At 45.0% G+C, this 25,430-nt stretch overlaps 1 protein-coding gene across 1 annotated transcript in view; it reads left to right on the top strand.

The window, feature by feature from the left end:
• The first annotated feature begins 8,226 nt into the window (after window positions 1-8,226).
• The window catches only part of LOC124615784 (homer protein homolog 2), a 374,488-nt gene continuing 357,284 nt past the window's right edge, over window positions 8,227-25,430 (top strand). The window contains exon 1 of the mRNA XM_047143901.1: window positions 8,227-8,294. Within this exon, the coding sequence (XP_046999857.1) occupies window positions 8,239-8,294 (56 nt within the window). The 5' untranslated portion in view covers window positions 8,227-8,238. The remainder of the gene's footprint in view (window positions 8,295-25,430) is intronic.

Genomic DNA, 25,430 nt, shown 5'->3' on the forward strand with positions numbered 1-25,430 from the left:
ACGGATGATAGTGCGACTGCAGGGACTATCTCGCGGACGCCTCCCGCGAGATTCACATTCTCACCTTGTACGTCCACACACCACATTCGTAGTGTCCCACCCCAACACGCTCATTACTCGCGGAATACATTCTTACCAAGCCCTGTAGGAGTTCGGGGAATACGTGTGCATCCGCACAGGAGGAGGTGGTCATGGCCGGTATCGCCAGAACTGTATACTTGTATGGATATGGTGTCTCTTCGGACATGTCCGAAAGAACACACCATATCCATACGAGTATAGAGGAGAAGTAGTTGTCACTATTCTCATACAAATAAAACTTTACCCTAACTTCTCTCGCCGGGGTGCACTCAGCCTCGTGATGCCAAATGGGGAGCTACTCGACCGAATAGTAGCGGCTCCGGTCAAAGAAAACCATCATAACGATCGGGAGCGCGGTGTGCTGACCCCACGCCCCTCCTATCCGCATCCTCAACTGAGGATGACACGGCGGCCGGATGGTCCCGATGGGCCACTTGTGGCCTGAAGACGGAGTGCTAATTTCTCTCGCGCCTTTGGCAACGCTTCCTTATGCGCAGACAGTTATTATTTATCAGTTATTTTGGCTTACCTGTCAATAAAACAAATACTGATAAATAAATTCGTCAAGCAAGAACACGCAAAAACAAAAAAAAAACAAATAACGTATTTCACTGGCACAGGGCGATTATGCTACGATCCAGCTGTAGTGCAGTTCATACTTCAGAACGTAATAGGCTGTCACATTTTATTGACTGAAGTGCGGAACCGCTGTAAAATGCCGCTCAGAATTATCATATAAATTGTATTCATAAATTTTTCCCCGACATAAAACGCGAGCGCTCTGAAGGGCCTCTCTGCTGGCATTAATGTATTTCGGAAGCACAAATGACGCGTAACCAGCGTCGCGTGTTGCCATCGTTGCTGTGAAGAGGCGAAGACCTCGTAAATCATGCTCGCTTGAACTGCGCTTTTGAAACCACTAGTAAAAGACGATGACTGTTATTTATAGGCTTATAATTATTATACTGTGCTTCTAAATGCCGCCCAAAAGGTCGGTAAAGGCATTGATCTGGGCTTCCATTTGCCTTGAAGCAAGGTTACTGCAGTACGTTTTCATCGTTTTGCCCAGTCGTAACTACCATTGATGTTCTATTCTTATATTTCGCCCTTTGTGTTCTGAAGGAGAGTGTATACGGGTTACGTAAAGGAAGGAAACTAGCAGACTGTGTCATTGAAGGAAAGAGGAAGTTGATGAACATGTTGCAGATAAGATAATACGGGAAGTATTTGACAAGCTTTGAAAGACAGAAGTTGGAACAAAGCACCTGTAGATGATAATGACCCGTGCAATTATTAAGATCTTCGGGAGAGCCTATCATGACAAAACTATTCCACAAGGCGTACAGGGTGTCAGACAGCGAAAACACTGTCAAACTTCAGAAGAATTTAATAAAGTTAATAAAAAGGAGGCAAGTGCTAACAGGTGTCGATATTAAGGCATACCTCGGGGAAAATGAGTTCAATTCCTGTGAAATGTGGGAACATACGAGACAGTACTGACCCTACGACACATCTTAGATTTGTTGAAGAAAGGCGTATGTAAATTTAGAGAAAGCAGTTGATTTGACTACAAGCTTTTAAATTCTGAAGATGGCAGAGTTAAAATAGAGAGGACGATAAGGTCTCTGCAATTTGTGTATAAACCAGACTGCAGCCATGAGAGTCGTAGGACATAAAGGGAAGCCGTAGTCGAAAAAAGTGTCAGACAGTGTTATAACCTACGCAGATATTTTTCTATCCGTACATTGAGCAAGCAGTAAAGGAAACCAAGGAGAAAATAGGTAAAGGAATTAACGTTCAGGGAGGGAGACATCAGAAGTTCGAGGTTTGCCGATGATATTGTAATTCTGTGAGAGATGAAACAGGAGGTGGAAGAGCAGTTAGCGGAATGGATAGCGTATTGATTACAGGCTCTAAGATGGACATCAACAAAAGCAAATAATAGGTAATCGAGGGAAATGGGGAGGCATAAAAACTGTAGATGAAGAACAAGGCTCGACCATATAAGCAGGTGCAAATGAATTTAGCGTGCAGTAGTTACACGAAGTTGAAAACGCTTACACAGGATAGACTAGCGCTGCATCTAACCTGTCTAGGTACGATCTGACTTACCGTCAGATAAACTAGTAATTTCGTGTGGTTCAGTGTCCTGGTGAAGTCTTCGAATCGGACGCCACATCGGCGACTTGCGTGTCCCTAACCTATCCCAGTTTATCCAACCGGGGGAGGGGACGTACGGTTTAACGTGGAATCGAAGGAAGGGTACTGCGAACCATGCACTGCCGCTATGCACGTGTGTGTCGCGGGCTACGACCCCTTGGTGCCTCAGGCGTATGCCTGGGCTCGAACTGGCACTACACAGTCGCTGTGTCGTTCTCAGTTCGTGAAACTTTATATCACGTTGTCATCTCACAATGGTTCTGCTAGAGCGCCATCTCGAAAGGATAGTACCCTGATGATATGGTAATCTGTCGCAGCTGCACAGGTTAACGTTGCTCTTCAGAGGCAGAATTACCATGTCGGAAATGTTGGCATTGAACCTTCCTTTTGTGCACCGCCCAATGTAAATTACTTTTCTGAAAGTTCAATTTTGAGGACAGCATTCTTCTGTAGATGTGATTCCTTCTTTGTTGCGTTCGAAAATAGCGCCTTTTTCGCAAATATTGAAAATGTAGCCATTGTGTCAAGTCCCAAAAACATGCTGCTTCGCATCTGATGGATACTTCCAGAAAATGAAGAGAAGAGTCATCAGGATCAGGTCGTTCTAAGAATCTCGTTGAAATGGCCTGTACATGTGTTCGAGTAACAGCTCGACTGTGTCTTGTGTGAGCTAGAATGGAAGTTACGGATTAATATTGGGGACTGGCAGGCACAAAATACCGGGTGATCAAAAAGTCGGTATAAATTTGAAAACTGAATAAATCACGGAATAATGTAGATAGAGAGGTACAAACTGACACACAAGCTTGGAGTGACATGGGGTTTTATTAAAACCAAAAAGAATACAAACGTTCAAAAAATGTCCGACAGATGGCGCTTCATCTGATCAGAATAGCAATAATTAGCATAACAAAATAAGACAAAGCAAAGATGATGATCTTTACAGGAAATGCTCAATATGTCCACCATCATTCCTCAACAATAGCTGTAGTCGAGGAATAATGTTGAGAACAGCACTATAAAGCATGTCCGCAGTTATGGTGAGGCATTGGCGTTGCGGTCGATCATGATACACTTGCGACTTCAGGTATCCCCAAAGCCAGTAATCGCACGGACTGAGGTCTGGGGACTTGGGAGGCCAAGCATGACGAAAGTGGCGGCTGAGCACCCGATCATCACCAAACGACGCGCGCAAGAGATCTTTCACGTCTCAAGCAATATGGGGTGGTTCTAATAAAACCCTATGTCATTCCAAGCATGTGTGTCAATTTTTACCTCTCTATCTACATTATTCCATGGTTTATTAAGTTTTCAAGTTTATACTGACTTTTTGATCACCCGGTACTTTACTTACAGCAGCTCCAAGCAGGCCGCATTCTTCGCTGCTCGGTAGTTTTGTCCGGGAATATCCTCACGATTGTTTTACCCCAACAAGATTGTGTCTGATGTGAAAGTACATGGAATCTTGAGGTGGCTGGACCAAATTCGACGGATTAGTGCTGAGAAATTCCTTGCCTGCTCAGACCCCGTGAGTGTACCCTTATATGTATTGACTGGATGCACTCCGCACACAGACAGGCGCAGAGCATCCAAGAGTCGTCCACCCCCCCCCCCCCCCCCCTGGCCAGCACACCACCACCAGTACGCCAGTACGCTCGCATCGTCTGAACGGTGCCGTACTTGGAAGCGAAATCAATCGACTCACGTGACTTCCACGAACGAAGACACTAAGCCAGCAAAGTGTACTAACGTATAACTCCATTGATCAGTCGGCTGCGGCGCCCATGTTAATGTCTGTACCCTGTGAAATGAAGTGCCACAAGCAGAGGGAAACTTGAGTCTGGTCTGTGTAGCTGCCAACTGGTTGTTGTAGTGTGGCATTCACACGGTATGCTATTTGTGTCACTGTGGCCATTCTGTCCGCTGTTACAGTCCGCGATAGTGTAATGCAGAGACTCTCATTGACACGTGTTGTTGCCCATGACAGTTTTCCTCGGAGCAAGGTACGCCCTGCACATCGCCGACATGGCGGCACGTGCCACGCCTTGCGCACACGCGTGCTGTCTAGGAGATGCAGTGTGCCGGGCCTCGGACACCCAACTATCTGGTTGCCATTACATACGTCGGTTGAGCGCGTTTGGCCATCCTGCAGTGGACTGTCACGCCGGCGGTCGGTACAGACTCTTACCACATACTCGCATGGAATGTCAGGCAGCAGATGTCTCAGATTTATTTGCTCAAAGGTGTACAAAAGTTACAAAGAAAATAGAAATGACCACTCAGAATTCCAGTGACTGCAGTTGCATTTGCGTTGCCGAAAAATCATACACTAAAATTGTCTTAGTCCCCGCAGAATTATTGTTACCCGAGACTCTTTAAATTCTATATTTTAAAGACTGAAGGCGTTCATATCAAGTGGCATAAAATGGTTTTAAAGGGTGAAATCATGTAGTTGCTCAGGATATGTAGTACGAAAATCGTTCGTTTGTCTGTGTAGTTCTTTAATGATAATAGTTTAATCAAGTATAATTCTGTGTAATTAGATTAATTTGTCATATACCCTCTTGGAAAAGCAGCAAACATTTTAGAAGTAATACTGTTACAAATTTTCATGTATTCACATCTGTTGTGGAAACACATCTGGTGCTTTCTAAGCGAGGTGTACGTTCGGGGACCAGTTGTTGTCCAAGCAACATTATGACACGTGTCTAAAGAGGACAGCTGTTCAGTAGTTTGTTGCTTGGCTTATATTTACAGAATCAGAAGGAAACACTCCGAAGACTGTCTGACTGTAATTTACTGGGCTCTATCTGTTAGTATTTTAAAGTTACACGGTTTGAGCAGTTAATCGTTAAATAATGTTAATCTGTTTTACGTATTGATAGATCGTTCAAATGGCTCTGAGCACTATGGGACTTAACATCTGTGGTCATCAGTCGTCTACAACTTAGAACTACTTAAACCTAACTAACCTAAGGACATCACACACATCCATGCTCGAGGCAGGATTCGAACCTGCGACCGTAGCGGTCACGCGGTTCCAGACTGAAGCGCCTAGAGCCGCACGGCCACGCCGGCCGGCTATTGATAGATGGTAACTTACTGTATTCATGTCCATGCACATCCTGACGCAATATTCATGAAAGGTAATAGAACTTTTTGCCAAGACTGCATCTGATAGTAAAGCTCTGTTAACGTTTATTTCGTGATGATAACACACACAGATTTGCGTATTTGCTGAAAAGTAAATTATCCTGAGAAATAAGAGAGGAGATTCGTTGCTTCTCTTTAGTCAAATATATGAATGTGTTTATTGTGTGGTAAGACGTTCTGTTAAAGGGAAAATTAAACTGTCGACGGTACCCTTCCTTTTATCAAGCAGACAATGTGTGAGAACCGATATAAAGTTGAACGACCTCATAAAACTGATCGCGGAAAAGGCAGTGCCACACGCAGTCACTGGACGAATCTTCAGTGAAACGCGAAAGGATCACGGAAACGTGCTTCCCACTCCAGTTGCAGGCGCTCCGAGAGTGTCGCTGTGCATCATGGGTCGGTATATTTTTAAATTCCGAGAGCGTATGTTCCTAGAAAGACTCAAGCAACATACTGCTTCCTCTTAGGTATATGTCGGAAAAGGACTGTGTAGTTAAAATTAAAGAAATTAGCGTTCACGTGGATACTTGAAAAGCCGCTCTTCCCGCGTACCACTCACGCTGGAGCAGCAAAGAAAGTGGCAGTGATAATGGTACACGAAGTTCCCTTCGCTAAATGTAAGGTTTGCGGAGTATAGATGTAACAGCATGTTATCTGTGCATCAGTCCGCGGATTCATACAAATAGATAACTGTATACACTATGTGATCAAAAGTATGCGGACACCTGCCTGAGGCCGTGCGGTTCTAGGCGCTTCAGTCCGGAACCGCGAGACTGCTACGGTCGCAGGTTCGAATCCTGTCTCGGGCATGGATGTGTGTGATGTCCTTAGGATAGTTAGGTTTAAGTAGTTCTAAGTTCTAGAGGACTGATGACCTCAGACGTTAAGTGCCATAGTGCTCAGAGCCATTTGAACCATTTTGAACACCTGCCTGAAAATAACTTAAAAGTTAATGGCGCCCTCCATCGGTAATGCTGGAATTCAGAATGGCGTTGGCTCACCCTTAGCCTTGATGACAGCTTCCACTCTCGCAGGCATACGTTCAATCAGGTGCTGGAAGGTTTCTTGGGAATGCCAGCCCATTCTTCACGGAGTACTGCACTGAGGAGAGGTATCGATGTCGATCGGGGAGGCCTGGCACGAAGACGGCGTTCCAAAACATCCCAAAGGTGTTCTATAGGATTCGGGTCAGGACTCTGTGCAGGCCAGTCCATTACATGGATGTTGTTGACGTGTAACCACTCCGCCACAGGCCGTGCATTATGAACAGGTGCTCTATCGTGTGGAAAGATGCAGTCACCATCCCCGAATTGCTCTTCAACAGTGGGAAGTAAGATGGCGCTTCAAAAATCAGTGTAGGTCTGTGCTGTGATCGTGCCACGCAAAACAACAAGGGGTGCTAGCCCCCCCCATGAAAAACACGACCACACCATAACACCACCGTCTTATATCTGCTGGCAGATGCCATTCACAGGGCATTCGCCATACGCACGCCCTGCCATCGGATCGTCACATTGTGTACCGTGATTCGTCACTCAATACAGCGTTTTCCCACTGTTCAATCGTCCAATGATTACGCTCTTTACTCCAAGCGAGGCGACGTTTGGCATTTACCGGCGTGATTTGTGTCTTAGGAGCAGCCGCTGCAACATGAAATCAATATTTTCTCACCTCCCGCGTAACAGTTATAGTATTTACAGTGGATCCTGATGCCGCTTGGAATTCCTGTGTGATGGTCTGGATAGACGTCTGCCTATTAAACATTACGACCCTCTTCAACTGTCGGCGGTCTCTGTCAGTCAACAGACGAGGTCTGCCTATACGCTTTTTTGCTGTACGTGTCCCTTCACGTTTCCACCTCACTATCACATCGGAAACAGTGGACATCAGGATATTTAAGAGTGTGGAAATCTCGCGTATAGGCAGACGTATGACACAAGTGACACCCAATCACCTGACTACGTTCGAAGTCCGTGAGTCCCGGGGAGCGCCCCAGTCTGCTTTCTCACGATTGTAATGACTACTGAGGTTGCTGATATGGAGTGCCTGGCAATAGGTGGGAGCACAGTGCACCTAATATGAAAAACATTTGTTTTTGGGGGTGTCCGGATACTTTTGATACAGCTCCTCGACGTTCGTTTCAGTACCCATGCACAAATAACTTTCGAACTCCTGGGGACGCTGCATTCTAGCATGAGATAAATCGGAAATTTGTCAGGGACTGTGTGCGGAAGGCCCAAGTTGTTAAGGCAACGATCTATGAGAATCGGTAAATACGAGTTCGTGTCCCGGTCCGGTACAAATGTTCAAATTTTGCCATTGCGCTACCACAATACCCTGTGTGGCTGGCCGTCACGATTAACCACCCATTCTTTCGCTTTCCTACGTTTCAAGTCGACATAAGTCACTTTACCCGGCAACACTTAACCCCCTTCCACGTGATGCACGCCATGAAACAGCCTACTTCTAGTTTGCCTAAGGTCACGCAATTTTTTGAACGGAAAAATACGAAACTGTGAATGTTATATTTAAACTGTTAAGTCCATTAACAGAATACTACTTTTTGACTGTTTTTTTTTTCTTTTTCGTGACATTAATTTGCAGACCAACGTTGTTGTATGAGAGTGGTTGGCGCCCATAACGGCACTGCGTCTATCGGAACCGCTGCTGTTATATTTTGCGTCGGCCTTCCCGACTCTTTAAATGTTGTAAGCAGCTGCTGTGGAATGTGTGTATGGCATACGTCTTGAGATAATAGATCACAAAGTATACGATGCATTTAAAACTCTCTTGATGTTTCTTTGCAGAAACTGCGACGTCATGGGGATGAATCACTCCTGCATGGTAAATGAGGACATGGGGAGCGATATTAAAAGCACAGACATACATTGCTGTCGGTGAGTTCCTGGTGTCGGCTTCTTTTAAAACCCGGTATAAGCATGTAGCCTAACCGACCCACGAACTTAGACCCAACGTCGTGTTGTGCCTGCATCCTAGCATGGGAGTTCTGTTGCGTGTACCCTGTATCCTTTGTGAGTGTAGTGTGTAGCCCACGTGTACAGAAGCAGTAATTCGCAAACTCCTCTCTCATTGCACCCTGTCTAACCTGACTGATCTAGTAAAATACACACAGTCTTTTTATCAGCCGCAGGGGCACATGTTTCGTGTCTTAAAATGGAAGATTGGGGTTTGATCCCCCCTCTGTGATGCGGACATCAGAGACAGCACCTGGTCTGATTGCGGAAGGTTGGGGCGCGGGGAATCAGCTGTGTCCTATTCAAAGGAACCCGGCATTTTATTTAAACTATTTAGAAAACCAAGGGAGACTTAAATCCGTTTGACTGGACGGGGATGTGAACCTTCTTCCTCCAGGATACGTGCCCACTGTGTTAAGCACTGGTCCATTAAGAAGCGAGCGTAAATGAGACCGTAATCACCAGCCCATGTTTCCCTCAGCGGACGGTAGAGTCAGGATGTGACTCGCGAGCACACCTTGACGAGCCTCACGCTGAGCATGATGGCGATAGTTTTTAGTGAAATGCTGTGTCGGTATTAAGTAGAGAAAAAATTCTCACACTTTCCTCTTTCATTAGGCGTAAGGAGTACCTAATCCAGTACTCCTCTTTGATTAGGCGTCAGGAGAACCCAATCCATTGCTACATATGGAATCTCCTGGCAATAGAAAATCTGAAGGTAGCTAAACGCTGCAGATCAGACTGTGGAAAGACGAGAGATTTACACAAATGGGAAACGGCAGAATATTGAAGTGTTGATTTGTAGTATGAATTGGCAGAGGGACATTAATATTTGCACGTTTTCTTCTTATATTAACAAATCTATGTTTCCCCAAATCGGTGTTTGTGATGGTGGTGCGATGAACAAGAGAGGTGAACAGTCGTCCACGTCCATGCACCGATATGTGGTGAAAGAACGGTAAATATTTCTGACAGAATATTGTCCGTAAATGTAACTATTACGGCTGGTCCCGGCGGAGGTTAGAGTCCTCCCTCGGGCGTGTGTGTGTGTGTGTGTGTGTGTGTGTGTGTGTGTGTGTGTCCTTATGATAATTTAGGTTAAGTAGTGTGTAAGCTTAGGGACTGATGACCTTAGCAGTTAAGTCCCATAAGATTTCACACACATTTGAATCTTTTTTTTTGTAACTATTATAGACGTGGTCTCGCGAACCGTGAATGTGAAGTAGTTAAACAAGATTGTGGTCTAGTTACAGTACAAATAACTGAGAGGGCTCAATAGAACTTCCCAAGTCGTTTGATGTGAAATTGTCATCCAATGGCAGGTACCTTATAGCTCCGGGCCATGCGTTATGTAACTGAATGAAAGCAGCATTTAACGTGACAAAATCTGTATGCGAAAACACTGCTTCAAAACACACTATTGTTCAGCCTTCGATGAAAGTACAGGAGTTCAAATTTAGTTACTACTAGCGTGAGTAGTTTTAAGAACTGGTAAAAATAGAATTCTTTCATTTCACATACCTAGTTTACATAAAATCACAATGACGGATGCTCCATACAAGGAGTAAAACAATTAGTATTGTGGAGATTTATTGATTAATTTTCTTTCTCTTAATGTCTTTCATAAAGTTACTTAATGTCGTAAGTGAACAATTATTTCTTGTGAATATAGACTCTTTCGAATCGCTGCGCTAGACGAACGGACGCGCAAGTTTTGCGATAGCCATAAAATTGCCGGGAAACACCGATGAAACTTGGCCTTGATTTCGGATATATACGCTCCTGATCCTCGTTGTCTTGCAATAAAAGTGAGCTTTGTGTTGCACCTGCTACCGCTTTTGCGTAGTAACGACCGCAGATAGGGGGGGGGGGGGGGTGATCTGCTGTAACTTAAACTGTTTGCAGCTGGTTTCTGCTAGGCAACAGCCTTCTTTGTGCAGAAAATAGGATGAAGAGAGTCAGTGCAGCGTTTCAGTGTTGGCTGCTGGTGGCACGTCAGTGAGACACGGCGTTTAAAATCAAAGCGGGATCCACTAGGGTGGCCTGATGCGTGTATCTCTTGCTTCCAAGACGGTAGAAATTCAAGCGCATTCTTAATGGTTCAAATGGCTCTGAGCACTATGGGACTTAACTTCTGAGGTCATCAGTCCCCTAGAACTTAGAACTACTTAAACCTAACTAACCTAAGGACATCACACACACCCATGCCCGAGGCAGGATTCGAACCTGCGACCGCAGCGGTCGCGCGGTTCCAGACTGTAGCGCCTAGAACCGCTCGGCCACTCCGGCCGGCGTGCATTCTTACAATTCATGTACTCCACAATATTACTTCAGGACGAACGACACTCCAGCACCATCTAAACTGAATCTGTAGACTCTGTTGTACTAAATTACCTCAACTTTCGTTTCTGCCTCAAAGACCAGGTCTTCCGGGACTGGAAAAGACCCAAGACACATATCCGAATTAAAAATTGAAGATACTATGCAAAAACAAGTGTTTCGTAGCCTCATACACGTAAAACAGAGTTCTCTGAGACAAATGATATAAACGCCATACTGCGCAATAACTCGTATCAAGTTGGTCCATGTATGTTCAAAATGGTTCAAATGGCTCTGAGCACTATGCGACTCAACTGCTGAGGTCATCAGTCGCCTAGAACTTAGAACTAATTAAACCTAACTAACCTAAGGACAGCACACAACACCCAGCCATCACGAGGCAGAGAAAATCCCTGACCCCGCCGGGAATCGAACCCGGGAACCCGGGCGTGGGAGGTCCATGTATGTAACTGTTCTCATTTGTACGGGATGAGGTCCTTTGACATCCCTAAATCACTCCAGGCAAATGTCAGGATGATTTATTTGAAGGGATACAGGCTATTTCCTTCCCTGTCCTTGAAGCAATTCGAGCGTTTGCTCCCTAGGCTTAGGAAAAATCGACAGATTAAAACTGATTCCGGTATCTTAGTTTTGAATAATCGGTAATATTTGGTATTTGTTTGCTCTCAGTTATAACAGGCGATCTTTTACTAATAACCGAGTAAAAACACCGAAGCGTGAGTTAGCCATAGCAGCAGTGCTGAAATTTTCATTTTTAAAGAAACCGTTTTTAAAAAAGGAGTAATTTTTATTCGAAAAATTTGCATTGATTTGAAGTGTTGCGTTATTAATGAAAATCGGAAAAGCGATCAGTGCTGTTTTAATAACAATGCCGACAGAAACGAGCAACACACACGTGGCATAAGAATTGGTGCAGTATTGCTGAGACAATAATGTCGGTGTTACTGTGTCGTGGCTTAAGGTTGGCGTGTACGTATGGTGTTAAAGACTTGCCCCCACCTGGTCTGTCGCAGGTTCGAATCCTGCCTCGGGCATGGATGTGTGTGATGTCCTTACGTTAGGTAGGTTTAAGTGGTTCTGAGTTCTAGGGGACCGATGACATCAGAAGTTAAGTCCCATAGTGCTCAGAGCCATTTGAACCATTTTGAACCACCTGGTCTGTACGATACTTTTTGCTGTCGTCGCCGGACATCCGCTGTATTGTAGAACGGTACCAATAGTAGTCTGGAAATATTTTTACGAAGTGACGTAGCAATGAAGTACAGAGCTTCATTTGCTTTAAAAAAATTAAAGATTAGTCTCCCATTACAATGAAAGATAAGGAGGTGGGGAATTGTGGTAACAGTAATAAATTAAACTTAACAGTAAATGATTCATATTATACTATAAAAATAGAAAGTAACAGATGTGTTGCCTGTGTCTAGACTCCGATGAGCGAAAACATTATGACCTCTGTCCACCGCGAGGCTGAACGCCTGTTGTTGATGTTGCGGGCATGTGATGCAGTAAGAAAAGAATGAAAGCGCAAGAGAGAGGAATGAGCAGTCATTAAAGCGAAGACACGGGCCGCAAATGCGGAAATCCACTGATATAACCGATTTTGACAGAGTGCAAATTGTTGTGACGCTACCGCTGGAAACGATAATCTCTGAAATGACGTAGCTGGTCGCCTGTTGATGTAATATTGTCGTGAGCCCCTGTGGAAACTAGTTGAAGGACGGTGAAATAACGCGTAGGCCTTATGGTTTGGACGACCACGTCTCGTCACAAAACGTAGAGGTCGGAGGATCCTCCACTGTATAGTCCAGGATATGCAGCGATCTGTGACAGATCAGACGACAGAATACAATCCTGGTGCAGGCACGCCGTTCAGAGGCTATTGTTGAGCATGGAGCTTCACATCACACGACTCCTACGTGTTCCTGTGTTGACCCAACGATATTCGCAGTTATGATTGCACTGGGTACAGCATCGCTGAGTTTTCACTGTGGATTAATAGAAACGTGTTGCTTGTCCAATGAATCGCATTTCTTGTTACTCCACGTCGTTGGTTGGGTCCTGTACACGCCGTCATCCAGGCGAATGTTTGCACGAAACACGCGACGCGCCACCGATGCAGCCGGTGAGGGCAGAATTACGCTTCGGGGTACACTGAGTTAGACAGCAGTGAACTGCGTGAACATTATTGTGGACTACCTGCAACGCTTCGTGCTTGAAGTTTCCTCCTACGGGGATATCTTCCAGCAGGATAAACGTCCGTGTTGCGAGCTCAGCATCGTGCTACTGTGGTTTGAGGGGCATTATAGTGAACTCACATTGATGTCTTGGCCAACAAACGTGCCTGACCTGTACCCATTAGAACACACATCGGGTGCCAGCTGCGTACCCACAGACCAGCATGTCGTAATTTGCGGGAACTGCTTGACCTGTGCGTAGACATCTGGTGCCACATAGTTCTGGAACCCTGTCAAGGACTTCAAGAATCCGTGACAAGCAGTCCTTGTTCTACTGTGTTTGAAAAGTGGAACAACACGCTACTAAACTGGTGATCGTAATGTTTTGGCTCATTGATTTTTAGTCCCTGAAAACGGACAAATTAACACGAAAAATAGAGTTCTTAAACTTCAGTTTTCTCTCTTCAGCACTGATACCTCGTAATGCCCAAATAGTTTTATGATCCCCGATTACAATATGATTTTTGAGCAGAGGTCCAGAAAGGTGTTTTTTTTTTTTTTTTTTTTTTTTTTTTTTTTTTTTTACCACTTTCCGAGAAAAGAGGCGAATAATGGCCAGTCTAAGTTTTCCTTTATTTGCTTGTTTTATGTTTCGTTTCTGTCTCTTGAAATTGGTAGTCGAACTATTTCAGTCTTTGTTAGATTTCTGCGTTCATTGAAAATCGGTTGCATGAGAGACCAGTGATTTTGAGCGGTTTTAACAGAGTAATCTGACATGGAAAAAACCGATGTAGCCGAAAACGGTTCGTTTCTGCTATAACCGCCATCCTAGTGCTCCATCTCTAATGACCTCTATGTCGACGGGTCCGCAGCTCGTGGTCTCGCGGTCGCGTTCTCGCTTCCCGACGGGGTCGCCGGTTTGATTCTTGGCGGGGTCAGGGATTTTCATCTGCCTTCGAGATGAATGGGTGTTTGTGTTGTCCTCATAATTTCATCATCATTCATGGAGGTGGCGAGATTGGACTGAGCAAAGGTTGGGAATTTGTACGGGCGCTGATAACCGCACAGTTGAGCGCCCCACAAACCAATCATCATCATCATCATCATCATCTATGTCGACGGGACGTTAAACCGTAATCTTTCTTCCTTCCCTTAGCCGAGCGGTGTAAGGCGCTGCAGTCATGGACTGTGCTGTTGGTCCCGGCGGAGGGTCGATCCTCCCTCGGGCTTGGGGTGTGTGTGTTTGTCCTCAGGATAATTTAGGTTAAGTAGTGTGTAAGCTTAGGGACTGATGACCTTAGTAGTTAAGTCCGATAAGATTTCACACACATTTGAACATGTTTTTCTTCCTTCCTCAACCATGTGACACTAGGATGCTTAAGACATCAGGTACCATATCAGGAATACCACTACCATGGACAGTGTGTGTATTGTGTATTGAACCGGGGTCCTAGAAACGACGGAGAGGCTTCGTCCCGCCGTAGCCCTCAGTGGCCCACAACCCCACAGCATTCCACCCATCCGACCGTCGCCTCACACCGAACCCAGGGTTATTGTGCGGTTCGCCCCCCCCCCCCCCCACCCCCACCCCGTTCCCGGGAACGTCTCATAACACATGAGTGTAACCCCAAATGTTTGCGTGGTAGAGTAATGATGGTTTACGCGTACGTGGAGGCAGTGTTTCCGGCAGCAATCCTTGACATAGTCTAACTGAGGCGGAATAAGGGGAAGCAACCCGCACTTCTCCGAGGCAGGTGAAAAACCGCCTTAAAAACCGTCCACAGGCTGGCGGGCACACTGGACCTCGACACACATCCGCCGGCCGGTTTCGTGCTTGGGGACCGGCACGCCTTCCCGCTCGGGAAGCAGCAAGTTAGACAGCGCGGTTAGCCGGGCGGGTTTACCATCGAGTACCAGTACTTCGGCGGCAACTGCCGGCGTATTACGTTATCCAGTCTAGATTTTCTGAAGAGTAGGTATCCAGCTCTAAACCAGTTGTATGAGAACAAAGAACAGTACTGAATGATGAACCTCCTGATATCGCTACAGTTCCAATCAGAGCAAGCAGCATTTACAAAATAGCGGTAGTTTATTACCTTTGTACCGTTTATTAAAGAAAAGTTAGTTTGTTAATTATTTTCCAGTGCGTATGCAAGCTATGTGATTCAGATAATTCAGGCTAAATACAGTCTGTCATGACTGAATTACGTCACGCAAAGGCAAAGTAAACGAAATATTCGCCGAACTACAATACAGGCGCGCGCGGTACGAGTACTGTGTCGTCGCGCCACGGAAGCTAGTGACAAAATTCACTATGACAGGCGAGACGTGAATCTGAAATAAAAGTTTTCGGATCACCCAGCAAGCATCTCGTTGGCAGGTTTTTGTTCTCCATCCTGTGAGACGACAACGCAAGTGTTAAGCGCCTCTTCAGTCTCGCAGAACGTAAACTCAGAAAGGCGAGCGTAGCGACCGTCTGTGCTCAGAGGTAGTACCTTTATTGTGGTGCTGTTATTAACGCGGGACTGATGACCGCGTAGTTTGGTCCCTTCTCCACCCAACCAAGCAACCGTTATTAACGCTACGCTGTTGTTTGTGGGGCTACAGCCTCTAACATGCACGATGTATTTAGCGACACGCTGTAGCCTTTCTGTGACGGACTCGACCTGTTGGTCCGAGCCTTTTCCTCTGGAATGTTAATGTCGGCTTCGCCTTTGTGCCGTTTCCGCCCACGGCCGGCTCGGTCTTCGCCTGTTGGCAGTGGGCTTCCTTCCAGTTCCGTTTTCGTCGTTTACTAGCTGGTTATCTGCTGTTGTCGTTTACGTTTAAGTCTTACGTTAGACATCAAAAGGATTGAAATTTCTATATAGTCTAAAAACAAATTTAATTTCCATTTTTTGAAAGTATAAATAAAGTACATAAATTAATTTAAAATCCTGTGCAAAACACAAAATATGCTGTGGTTTTTGTCGGTTTTTTCCGCCCCCCCCCCCCCCCCCCCCCCCCCCCCATATCATTGCTCGTGAAATGTAATAGCTGTACCAATCCACGTAGCGTCCTCCAAACCTTTTGATTTGGTACTAATTCGTCAATTTCGATAATTTTTGAATGGCACACCTTTCCCCTCCGGTATCCTGCCAGTTGGAATGTTGAGGTTGTGTGTCTCCTCTTCTCTTCCTCCCCCCTCCCCCTCCCTACTCACTCCTCCATCGCCAACCTAATTTCTCGCTAGTAGTGCTAGATGTGTGTCATCAGACTCGCGCATGCTTCTTTTCCAGACAATATAATGTGTACAAATTTCGGTTGAAATTAAATCACGCGTTCCACAGCTATGATGGAACAACCTATATTACTCCCTCCCCCCCCCCCCCCACTCTCTCTCTCTCTCTCTCTCTCTCTCTCTCTCTCTCTCTCTCTCTCTCTCTCTCTCTCACACACACACACACACACACACACACACACACACACACACACACACACACACTGGGCACATGAAGGAATGACTTGCTGTGGTGGACATAGATCACATGCGAAACAAAGGCAATTACCTAATACATCAAATGTATCCGCTTATTAAAGACAATTCATTCTCCATCAAGGTGAAACTACAAAGTCTTTCTTCTCCCTACAATCACCCATGGCTCCGAAATGTGCGCATTAGCAGAGAATGCTAATTTCGGGAAAGTACAAATAATTCAGATCATATCTCTCTGCATAGAAATTGACTCCGCTATGTGCCGACTGAATTCATTCCTCCCTCTCCCTTTACCCAAATTGATTTCCACAAATACCCGTTTGAGCAACGACCTGTTTGGTTTTTTCGTGGTGTACTCCCCCTTTTCCTCCTACACCGTATGCAGCACGGAAGCCACTAAAGTTCAACCTCCTCTAGACCAGATCGGTCAAAAGTATTCTGATCACGTAGGCACAGCCGTGCAGCAGATTTGATTATTGAGATCTGATACAGATACATGCTAAAGGACCGAGCGAGGTGGCGCAGTGGTTAGCACACTGGACTCGCATTCGGGAGGACGACGGTTCAATCCCGTCTCCGGCCATCCTGATTTAGGTTTTCCGTGATTTCCCTAAATCGTTTCAGGCAAATGCCGGGATGGTTCCTTTGAAAGGACACGGCCGATTTCCTTCCCAATCCTTCCCTAACCCGAGCTTGCGCTCCGTCTCTAATGACCTCGTTGTCGACGGGACGTTTAACACTAACCACCACCACCACCACCACCACATGCTAAAGAAAATGCTGAAAGGAGTTAATCGTCATCTCAACTGTAGTGAATTGACTGAAAGTAGGAATCCTTAAGAGTTGTTCAGTCTGTTGGCGTTACGACGATGGAAGGCGGCCCGTGGGTCTCCTCCTGAAAACTGAAGGGTAGGCCGAATGTAGGGAGCTAGGAGGAGCAGGTGGGGTAGAACTCTCAGCACTGCAGTGTGAACTAAAATCGCCTTTACTTAACTTTGCGTACAGATGAGCACGTAGGTGCGAAGCCGTACAGGTGTCAACGGTAAGGGCTACTAGTGGTGAGACAAACTATCATTGAAGTAACAGTCAGTAATGGTCCCCTATTAAGTAGAAACAGTATTGCTAGGTCGTCTCCTCGGAATCAAATGGGTAGAACCTGCAGCGGCGCTCGTAGAGCTGAACAGCGCCTGCTAGAGGGCGCTGTCGTCGGTGTCGTAGTGCCAACCTATGAACTTGCAAATACGCCGTGGCATCGTAGCTATCGATACCACAGTTCCTTTCAAAAGGACTGTGACATTACGAGCGACCAGTTCGCAAAGGTATTTGTGTGAGCGCCGAGTATTTGAGTGGGCGGTTTGTGACCGGCAGGTGTGGTGGTGTGTGCGGGCTGTGTGAGAGTCAGGCTTGTCCCTGGGTGCGAGTTGCAGTCAGTGAGGTATTTGCGTCAGAACTCGGCGGCGCGCTGTCACTGCGAGCCTAGTGGTGCCTTCAGTGACCTAGATTAAGGAGTAAAAACTGTAAGAGTCGCAGAAAACACACAAAACGCCTTACAGGCATGCCACGAGGAAACTAAATGTAGCTTATGTATCTCAGTGGTGAGACGAGCCCCATTTCAAATTAAAACCATGGGTATAAATGCATTATATAGTTATTAACATTTACAATTACTGCAGTTTATAAAATCATAACAACTGAAGCAGACACCCAAAGTACACGTACCGCACGTCGCTTAAAAACTGATGATATACTCGATCATGACAAGAAGTTACTTCTAATGCTAAACAGATTTATTAACAACTATAAACTATTTATTGAGTGATACTAAAAGATGTGCCTAAAAGAAGATTTTTCCACATGATGACACTTCATAATACCAGAAAGACAGTACCAGTCTATGATCCAACTAATTCTTATGTATGGTTAATTATAATTCAATGTTACAATATATTTAAAGTTCGTGTTTTGGCTACTCGGGTATAGCGCCGATGTACGAAGGGCGTTCAGTAAGTAATGAAACACACTTTTCTTCTGAAAGCAGTTTGATTTTATTCTGCATTCCAATACGCATTATTATTCCCCATTCTTCTGGCTACAAAACCCATTTTTCAACATAATCTCCGTTCAGTGCGACGGTCTTGAGCCAGATCACTGGCAGGCAGAGCCTGAACACCTGGACGACGTCGGAGCCAGCGTCTTGCTTCATCAGTAACTTCCCATCATCCACGTTCTGCTTCCTGCATCCTTCGTTGGGGCAAACGGATGCAAGTCGGAATGTGCGAGATCCGGGCTGTAGGGTGGATGTGGAGGAACAGTGCAGCGAGGTGCTTCTTTGTGATCCGTTGATCACCTCGAGTAAGTGTGTCCGCACGTTCCAACCTTTGTAGGAGTGAGAGCTGCTAGCAAGTGGGAGATGTGACAGGTTTGTTCCACCTCGTTGCGATGATGACAGACGCCTCGCCCGACGCCTCACCGTGCTTTTGTTTACTGAAAGGTCTACGTAGACGTTCTGCAAGCGCCTGTGAATACCAACGACACTATGGTTTTCCGCCTAAAGAAAATCAGTGACAGCTGTTCTCTGGGAAGGCACCTCCGTTTCAGACGACATTATGAAGGCTACCTATAGCGCCGCCACGTATCGGAACTTCATGAAGCTATAGGGGCTGGAGCGAGAATATTCCACGATGTCCCACAACAAATGTCGCATTTATTCAACATAAGTTGGCCGAGAAAAACGTGTTGCATTGCTTATTGGCTCAAATGGCTCTGAGCACTATGGGACTTAACTTCTGAGGTCATCAGTCCCCTAGAACTTAGAACTGCTTAAATCTAACCAACGTAAGGGCATCACACACATCCATGCCCGAGGCAGGATTCGAACCTGCGACCTTAGCGGTCGCGCGGTTCCAGACTGTAGCGCCTAGAACCGCTCGTCCACCTCGGCCGGCTATTACTTATTGAATGCCTCTCGTTTGTAGATGGTTTGATTAGACTTACGGTGCAGCGCCGGAAATGACAAGAGTTTCAAAAATCTTTTCACTGCTATACGATTTAGATTTAAATGTTGTATTGTCAGGTTGCAAGCTGGCGGTGATTATTTGTTATATAATTATGTGGGTATATATGTGAAATTCAATGTCAAATGGATAGAATGGTGGTTATTTTATAAATACGTGTAATGAGTAGTGTAGTGATCACGTGACCGAGGCTTTAACGGGATTTTCCGGTTTCTCAGCCTTATTTTATGCTCATGTCAACGTTTTTTTTTCTGCAAAAAATATTTTTTCATGCAAATATTTATTAAGAAACAAAAGTAAATGTCTTAAGTACTATTTACATAATGTTTGGCCGATAAATTGAAGAGCCAATGCAGCACAAAACGGCAAAAAAAACCTGCGTGGATTGTGCAAATAAACGGTTCGCATGAGTTAGGGTGAAGTATAGGCATTCAATCACAATTCAACATACGCACATTACCAGAATTATGTTCACTACGACGTGAACCCTTAAAATCAAAGTTCCTGAAGTGCATGTTAAAATGGCGGCTATATGAAAACATAATTATTGAAAATCGACCTCTTCTGTTGCTTTTAGACGTAAATAAGTAACGAACGTTATGAAAAATGTATTGTTTTAGAGGTTCAAGTCGAAATTGAAAGTGTCCGGTTTATTAAATCCAAAACGGAATCCGGTTCTATCGAGTAATTTTTTTTCTGTAAATCGTGCGAACTAGTTTAAAATACCATTGTCTCGAAACAAATCTGCATTTAATGTTTTCATTTCGATTTTTATGTATATAACTTTAAAATTTCGCTGCGTACCATTAATCTGCTATTTCTAAGCCATACAGTGAACCTTCCTCCTTTTCGATTTCCCTTTTCATACAGCGCCGGTGTCTCTAGACGCAATTCTAGCGTCGACGCTGCTCTGGAAGGAGCAGCGGTCCTAACGCTCGAGGCCTTTCTTCTCCCTTTTCGTGGCGAATGAGCGAGCAGTGGTGCTCATAGCGACTCCCATGACTCCCGCGTTATGCAGGACAGCCTTAAATCAATCCGTAAAAATGACGCACGCTCGATTTCTATCGATCTGGACGACTTTTACACCCCAAAAACATGTGTTTTGGAGTAGAAATCCAAATTACTGAATTCAGTACTATGTTGTTGGTCTGTGTATACGCTCCGAGGCATCTCTCCGTCAAATTGTCGTCAGTCGGATGTTTGAGCATATCAGCAACAGCGTCAGTTATTTCACTGCTCAGTGGTGGCTCATAGTGCAAAGTATCCACTGTCCATTCATCGCAACTTGCTCCCATTCACACCAGTTTTCAGAATAATAACCGTGCTGCAGACTGTCGTTTGTTGAACTCTTGTGATAAAGTGTCGCCTTAACTGCTTTTTTCAGCTCTCTTTTGTCGAAAGCATGTACTTTAGAGGTCCGGCAGGCAAGTACGGCACCTATATCGATATTTTCTTCTACCTAGAATGTTACAAGCTGTACAGAGAAAGAGATAGAGTCGCAAACGGACCAAGCGCCTACAGTGACTTGAGTGGGGGTATGCGCGCTTCCATTGAAACCTGATTCTCAGGTATAAAGAGTAATCCCCCGACAAAATCCTTTTCATCACATACTCTCAAGTCTTAATGAGTCAAAATAACAAGAAAATGTTTTTGAAACCTCGAGAGCGGAAAACCCTCTTAAAAAAAGAGCAGAGTTCATGGTCTTCAGTTCGTAAGGTCTTGTCAGATTTGGGCGGCCATAGCGCCGCTGGGGCTTCAGATTTTGTTACTGAGAATTTGAATATTTTGTAATTTCGAGCTGAATGCTTGAAAATATTTCGGGACTTCGGAATCGCTCAGGACGTAGGATTTCAGAACGCCATCAGTGATTGATTATTTCACAACCAAACGAACTCATTGGTATTTAACTGTTTCTGAACATCTGTATTCTGTGACCTCAATTAATGGATGAACTTGTACGGTACTAGTCCTGACAGCTATGATTATAATGTATGTTAAATTCCGTTGTGGATGTTAATGAGATTTAACGTTGTCGAACTTAAAGATTTGGCTGCTGTTTTTCGTGATTTAATGGGTGACTTCAGGAATTTGTTCCGCACTTGCTACTTCCCGTCAATATTCTACTGGAAGTTAACCACCATAAGAGCATCCAAATGATCCGACGTTGGCGTATACTCTCTGTGGAATCGTATGTGGATGTGCATGGTGAATAGGACAGAGAGAGGCCACGACAGCGACGTGCATTGACACCCTTATTGCAGGTTGCAGTTACCAGTGACACCTCCTCGTGGACTTGCAATTGGACGGCCGGCCGTTGTGGCCGAGCGGTTCTAGGCGCTTCAGTCCGGAACCACGCGGCTGCTAAGGTCGCAGGTTCGAATCGTGCCTCGGGCGTGGATGTGTGTAATGTCCTTATGTTAGTTAGGTTTTCGTAGTTGTAAGTCTAGGGGACTGACCCATAGTGTTTAGAGCCATTTGAACCATTTTGCAATTGGACACTCATCCATCGCAAAGATCCTGGCAGAACATCTTTACTACCTCAAAGTCTGTGCAAGATATATGCCAGTTTTGCTGAGTAAAGTCCACCACCAGCAACCAATGGATTCGGTCAGAATGTTTGGAAATACATCAGAGAGATGGGCTCTTCAAACTCCTTGTCACTTGATATGAAACCTGGGTCCATCAATAGACTCCTGAGACAAAACGTCAGAGAATGGTGTGGAAGAAACTTGACAGAAGAGCCCCAAAAAAGGCAAAGGTCACAGGTTCGGCAGGGAAAGGTATGGCAACGATTTTTGGGACTGTCAAGGGGTTTTGCTCGTTCACTACCTGCTTCGTAACACCACAGTAAGGTACTGTAATGTGTTGAAGAATCTGAGAAGTTCCATCAAAAGAAAACATCCTGGACTTACGTCTCAAGTTCTCTTCCTTTATGGTAAACCTCGGCCTCAGACAGCTCGAATGATCCAGAGGAGATTTTCCATTGGGAAGTGTTCTCGTATCCTCCATATTTATAATATCTTACACCCAAGTGATTTTCACATGTTCCGCCAACACAAACTTCATATTGGAGATGAGCAGTTCAGCACCGTTGATGAGGTCACACCAACAGTGAGCAGTTGGTTACGAGCACAGGATCCGGACTGACGTAACGCTGGTATGGAAAAAGTTGTCACGTTACAAAAAATGCTTCGAAAAATATGGTGGCTGTTTTAGAGAGTAGCAGAAGCATTGTACAATGTCAATACAATTATTGTTACGTGACAAATTGTAGTGTTTCGTCATAAAATAGGGAATCTTGTGTATTGGACGCCTCTCACATGTATATGTCAATAGACTTCGAGCGCAGTTTCTGGTCGCTGTCTGATCAGTTATCGTCCCACTGATCGTATCGGAAATTCTCACCGTACATTTTAGAAACAACCTGTTACGGTAACCCGATAAGACTTGCTCAGAGCAGTGTACTGGCTTCCATAACACTGAAGTACACTCAAGATATCACCGCCACAACGTCACGTGGAACGTAAACTATCGAATTCCCTTCTGTCTACTGACTTGACCACAAGCAGGCAGTTAATGGTAACAGAAAGTTTAGCGGTACTCACGGGAGCTGAAGTTAGTAACTTTCAGGGATACGTGAACTTGCAATGTGCGGTGGGGACTTTTATTTCGCTGGCCAATTCTCTCTCTCGAGAACTGCAGCCAGTTACGTCACGTGCTCTGCGAGCAAAACAGACTTTTGCTGCAGAGTTAAAAGTTTTCTTCTTTTTTCTTTCTTTCTTCTTTTGCCCACGTCTTCACTGTAACTGCTTCTTATAGCCAGCGGCGACTTAGTCGCTGGGAGCAGCTTCTCTCTCTCTCTCTCTCTCTCTCTCTCTCTCTCTCTCTGTTTTGTCGATCGGCCACCGGGGTCTTGTAACGACAGAATGTTATCGCTCTGTGGCAGAACAGAGCAGCGGATTTCTTATCTGCTCGCGAAACCCTCTCGAGTCTGCAGCATATTGTCAACCACCAAACGACGGTCTACATTTGTCTCCAGAAGCACGATACCTAATAGAGAAAACTCTTATATTGGTCTGTCTGCCTAGGGGTGGGAAGGGAGGGGTGCGTCGAATACCGGGAACTCTCAGTGTGAGTTATTTCCAGGGAAGAAGACGCTCGCATAGTGTACCCTATTTCTCAGGAGGACTCTTGTTCTAAAATGTTCCTCTTCCAAAGAGCAGTATGTTGTTTCGTTGGCTTTAAAGATATCTCAATACATAAGGGGACAAGTTAGAAATTAGACACTCTTTCCCCGCGCGCACGCACACACACATTCAGGTTCTTCAGAATGCATTTTGCAAGTGCGAGCGTAGAGTTCGTCGTACTGTTGTAACGTGGTACAAACCACGCTTGCCTAGCATTATCCTCTAGTGTCAGTAGTGATTGGGTAAACATGGCACTATGGAGGAACAAACAGAGACGACACGATTTTGCCCTTTGGAACTAGACAGTGACGTCAATAGTCTGCGGGCTTGTTGTAATTGGGGGAAGTCGTGCTCAGTGGTTGTATAGCCAGCGAAAAACCATTTTGCAGGGAAAAGAAAAGTTTTTGGATCCCCGTGCATAAGAATTTACTGAAGAACAAGGAAACAGTACACTTATAGAAAGCATGTTTTTGTTTAATTCCAAGTTTTTGTGAAGAAATTGGGAAAAATGCGGAATGTGGCTTAAAATCGCCTCGTGAACATTCACATTTTTAAATCCTTATGGAGGCGATCAGTTTACGTAACATGTTCCCTAGTTACCTACAACCGATCGTCTAAACGACAAGTCATCAAACAGTTTCGCTCAAGGATCAATACATTGTGAGGAGGAACCTCCGGCCACATATCTAGCGATGTTGTTATTAATTGGTAACCTATACAAATTAGTATGTTTGAACCTCCAGCAGACTAGTTATAATGAGGGCGCAATAACTTGGCGACCAGACGCGAGGTACTGATAGTTAAAGGTCGATACCATTCGGAAAACTTCGTGTCGACTATTCTCTGTTTCACATTGCTGCCACCCTCAGCGACCCAAAAGGGTGACACTGTAATTGCCTGAAGAAGTGTTGTTGCGTTTTTTCTATAAACACATGAATAACAGCAATTTTACCTAATATATTTGTGCAACAAGAGCCAGTACCACGAATGTGTGCTAAATGTTTTGAATGTCATTTTTCTTCTATTCATTGTGTTGCACTACAACAGCCTTAATCTCATATTCCGTGCTGCAAATAAGTACTGCATTTGAAGATGACCGATCTGTATAATGCACATCGGGAATCTACGTTGCTTCTGTATCAAAATTTATACCGTGGTAGTTGATAGAGACGTGTCGTGTACGTCGGTCAGTAGTCGCCACTGGAAGACAAACAACAAAATATTCTCTTTCTCATATCGTTTAACCCCACAGTGGGCGCGTTACTTATCCCTTAGCTCACGACCAAATTCGCCTGCGTCAACTAAAATTAAGCAAATCTTGAAATATTATTGTCTCTGTAAGTACTTTTTTGTTACTAAGCAGGAAAACTACTCTCTTTACACAGGTATGGATGGTATGGTCCTTGCACCGTTATTTAAGTGGATTATGCCTTTGCTTGTTTTCATATTCTGTAGCGTTTTTCGACCGAATGTTTGGCATCAGTTCGTAAACGGGACAGCCAGTGTCCTTATCGTCCCACATACCGGTCCTCTTGGACTTTGAAATAAAAGTTGTCGATTTTTGGTCCCTATTGACCCACCTCACCTTCTGAGTGTCCCCTTTTCGTAATCAGTACCCTGCAGCTGTTGTAGGAGGTATGCGCTATATGCACTGCCTGCAATAGGCATGACTTAGGAGAGTCTCTGACCAGAGAGCAGTATGTAGTTAGTTGTTGCTTGTCGCTAGTCGGCATTAGTCTTCAGTAGTCTGTGTTAGTCGGCAGTAGTCTGTAGTAGTCGGCGTGTGTCGGCAGTCTGCTCTGGTCGGGACTCTGGAGGATGAGTATTATTGTAGAAGGTAAAGAAACGCATATCTAGTAATGTATGTT

This window comes from Schistocerca americana, chromosome 5 (genome assembly GCF_021461395.2).
Source record: "Schistocerca americana isolate TAMUIC-IGC-003095 chromosome 5, iqSchAmer2.1, whole genome shotgun sequence".
Lineage (NCBI taxonomy): Eukaryota > Metazoa > Arthropoda > Insecta > Orthoptera > Acrididae > Schistocerca > Schistocerca americana.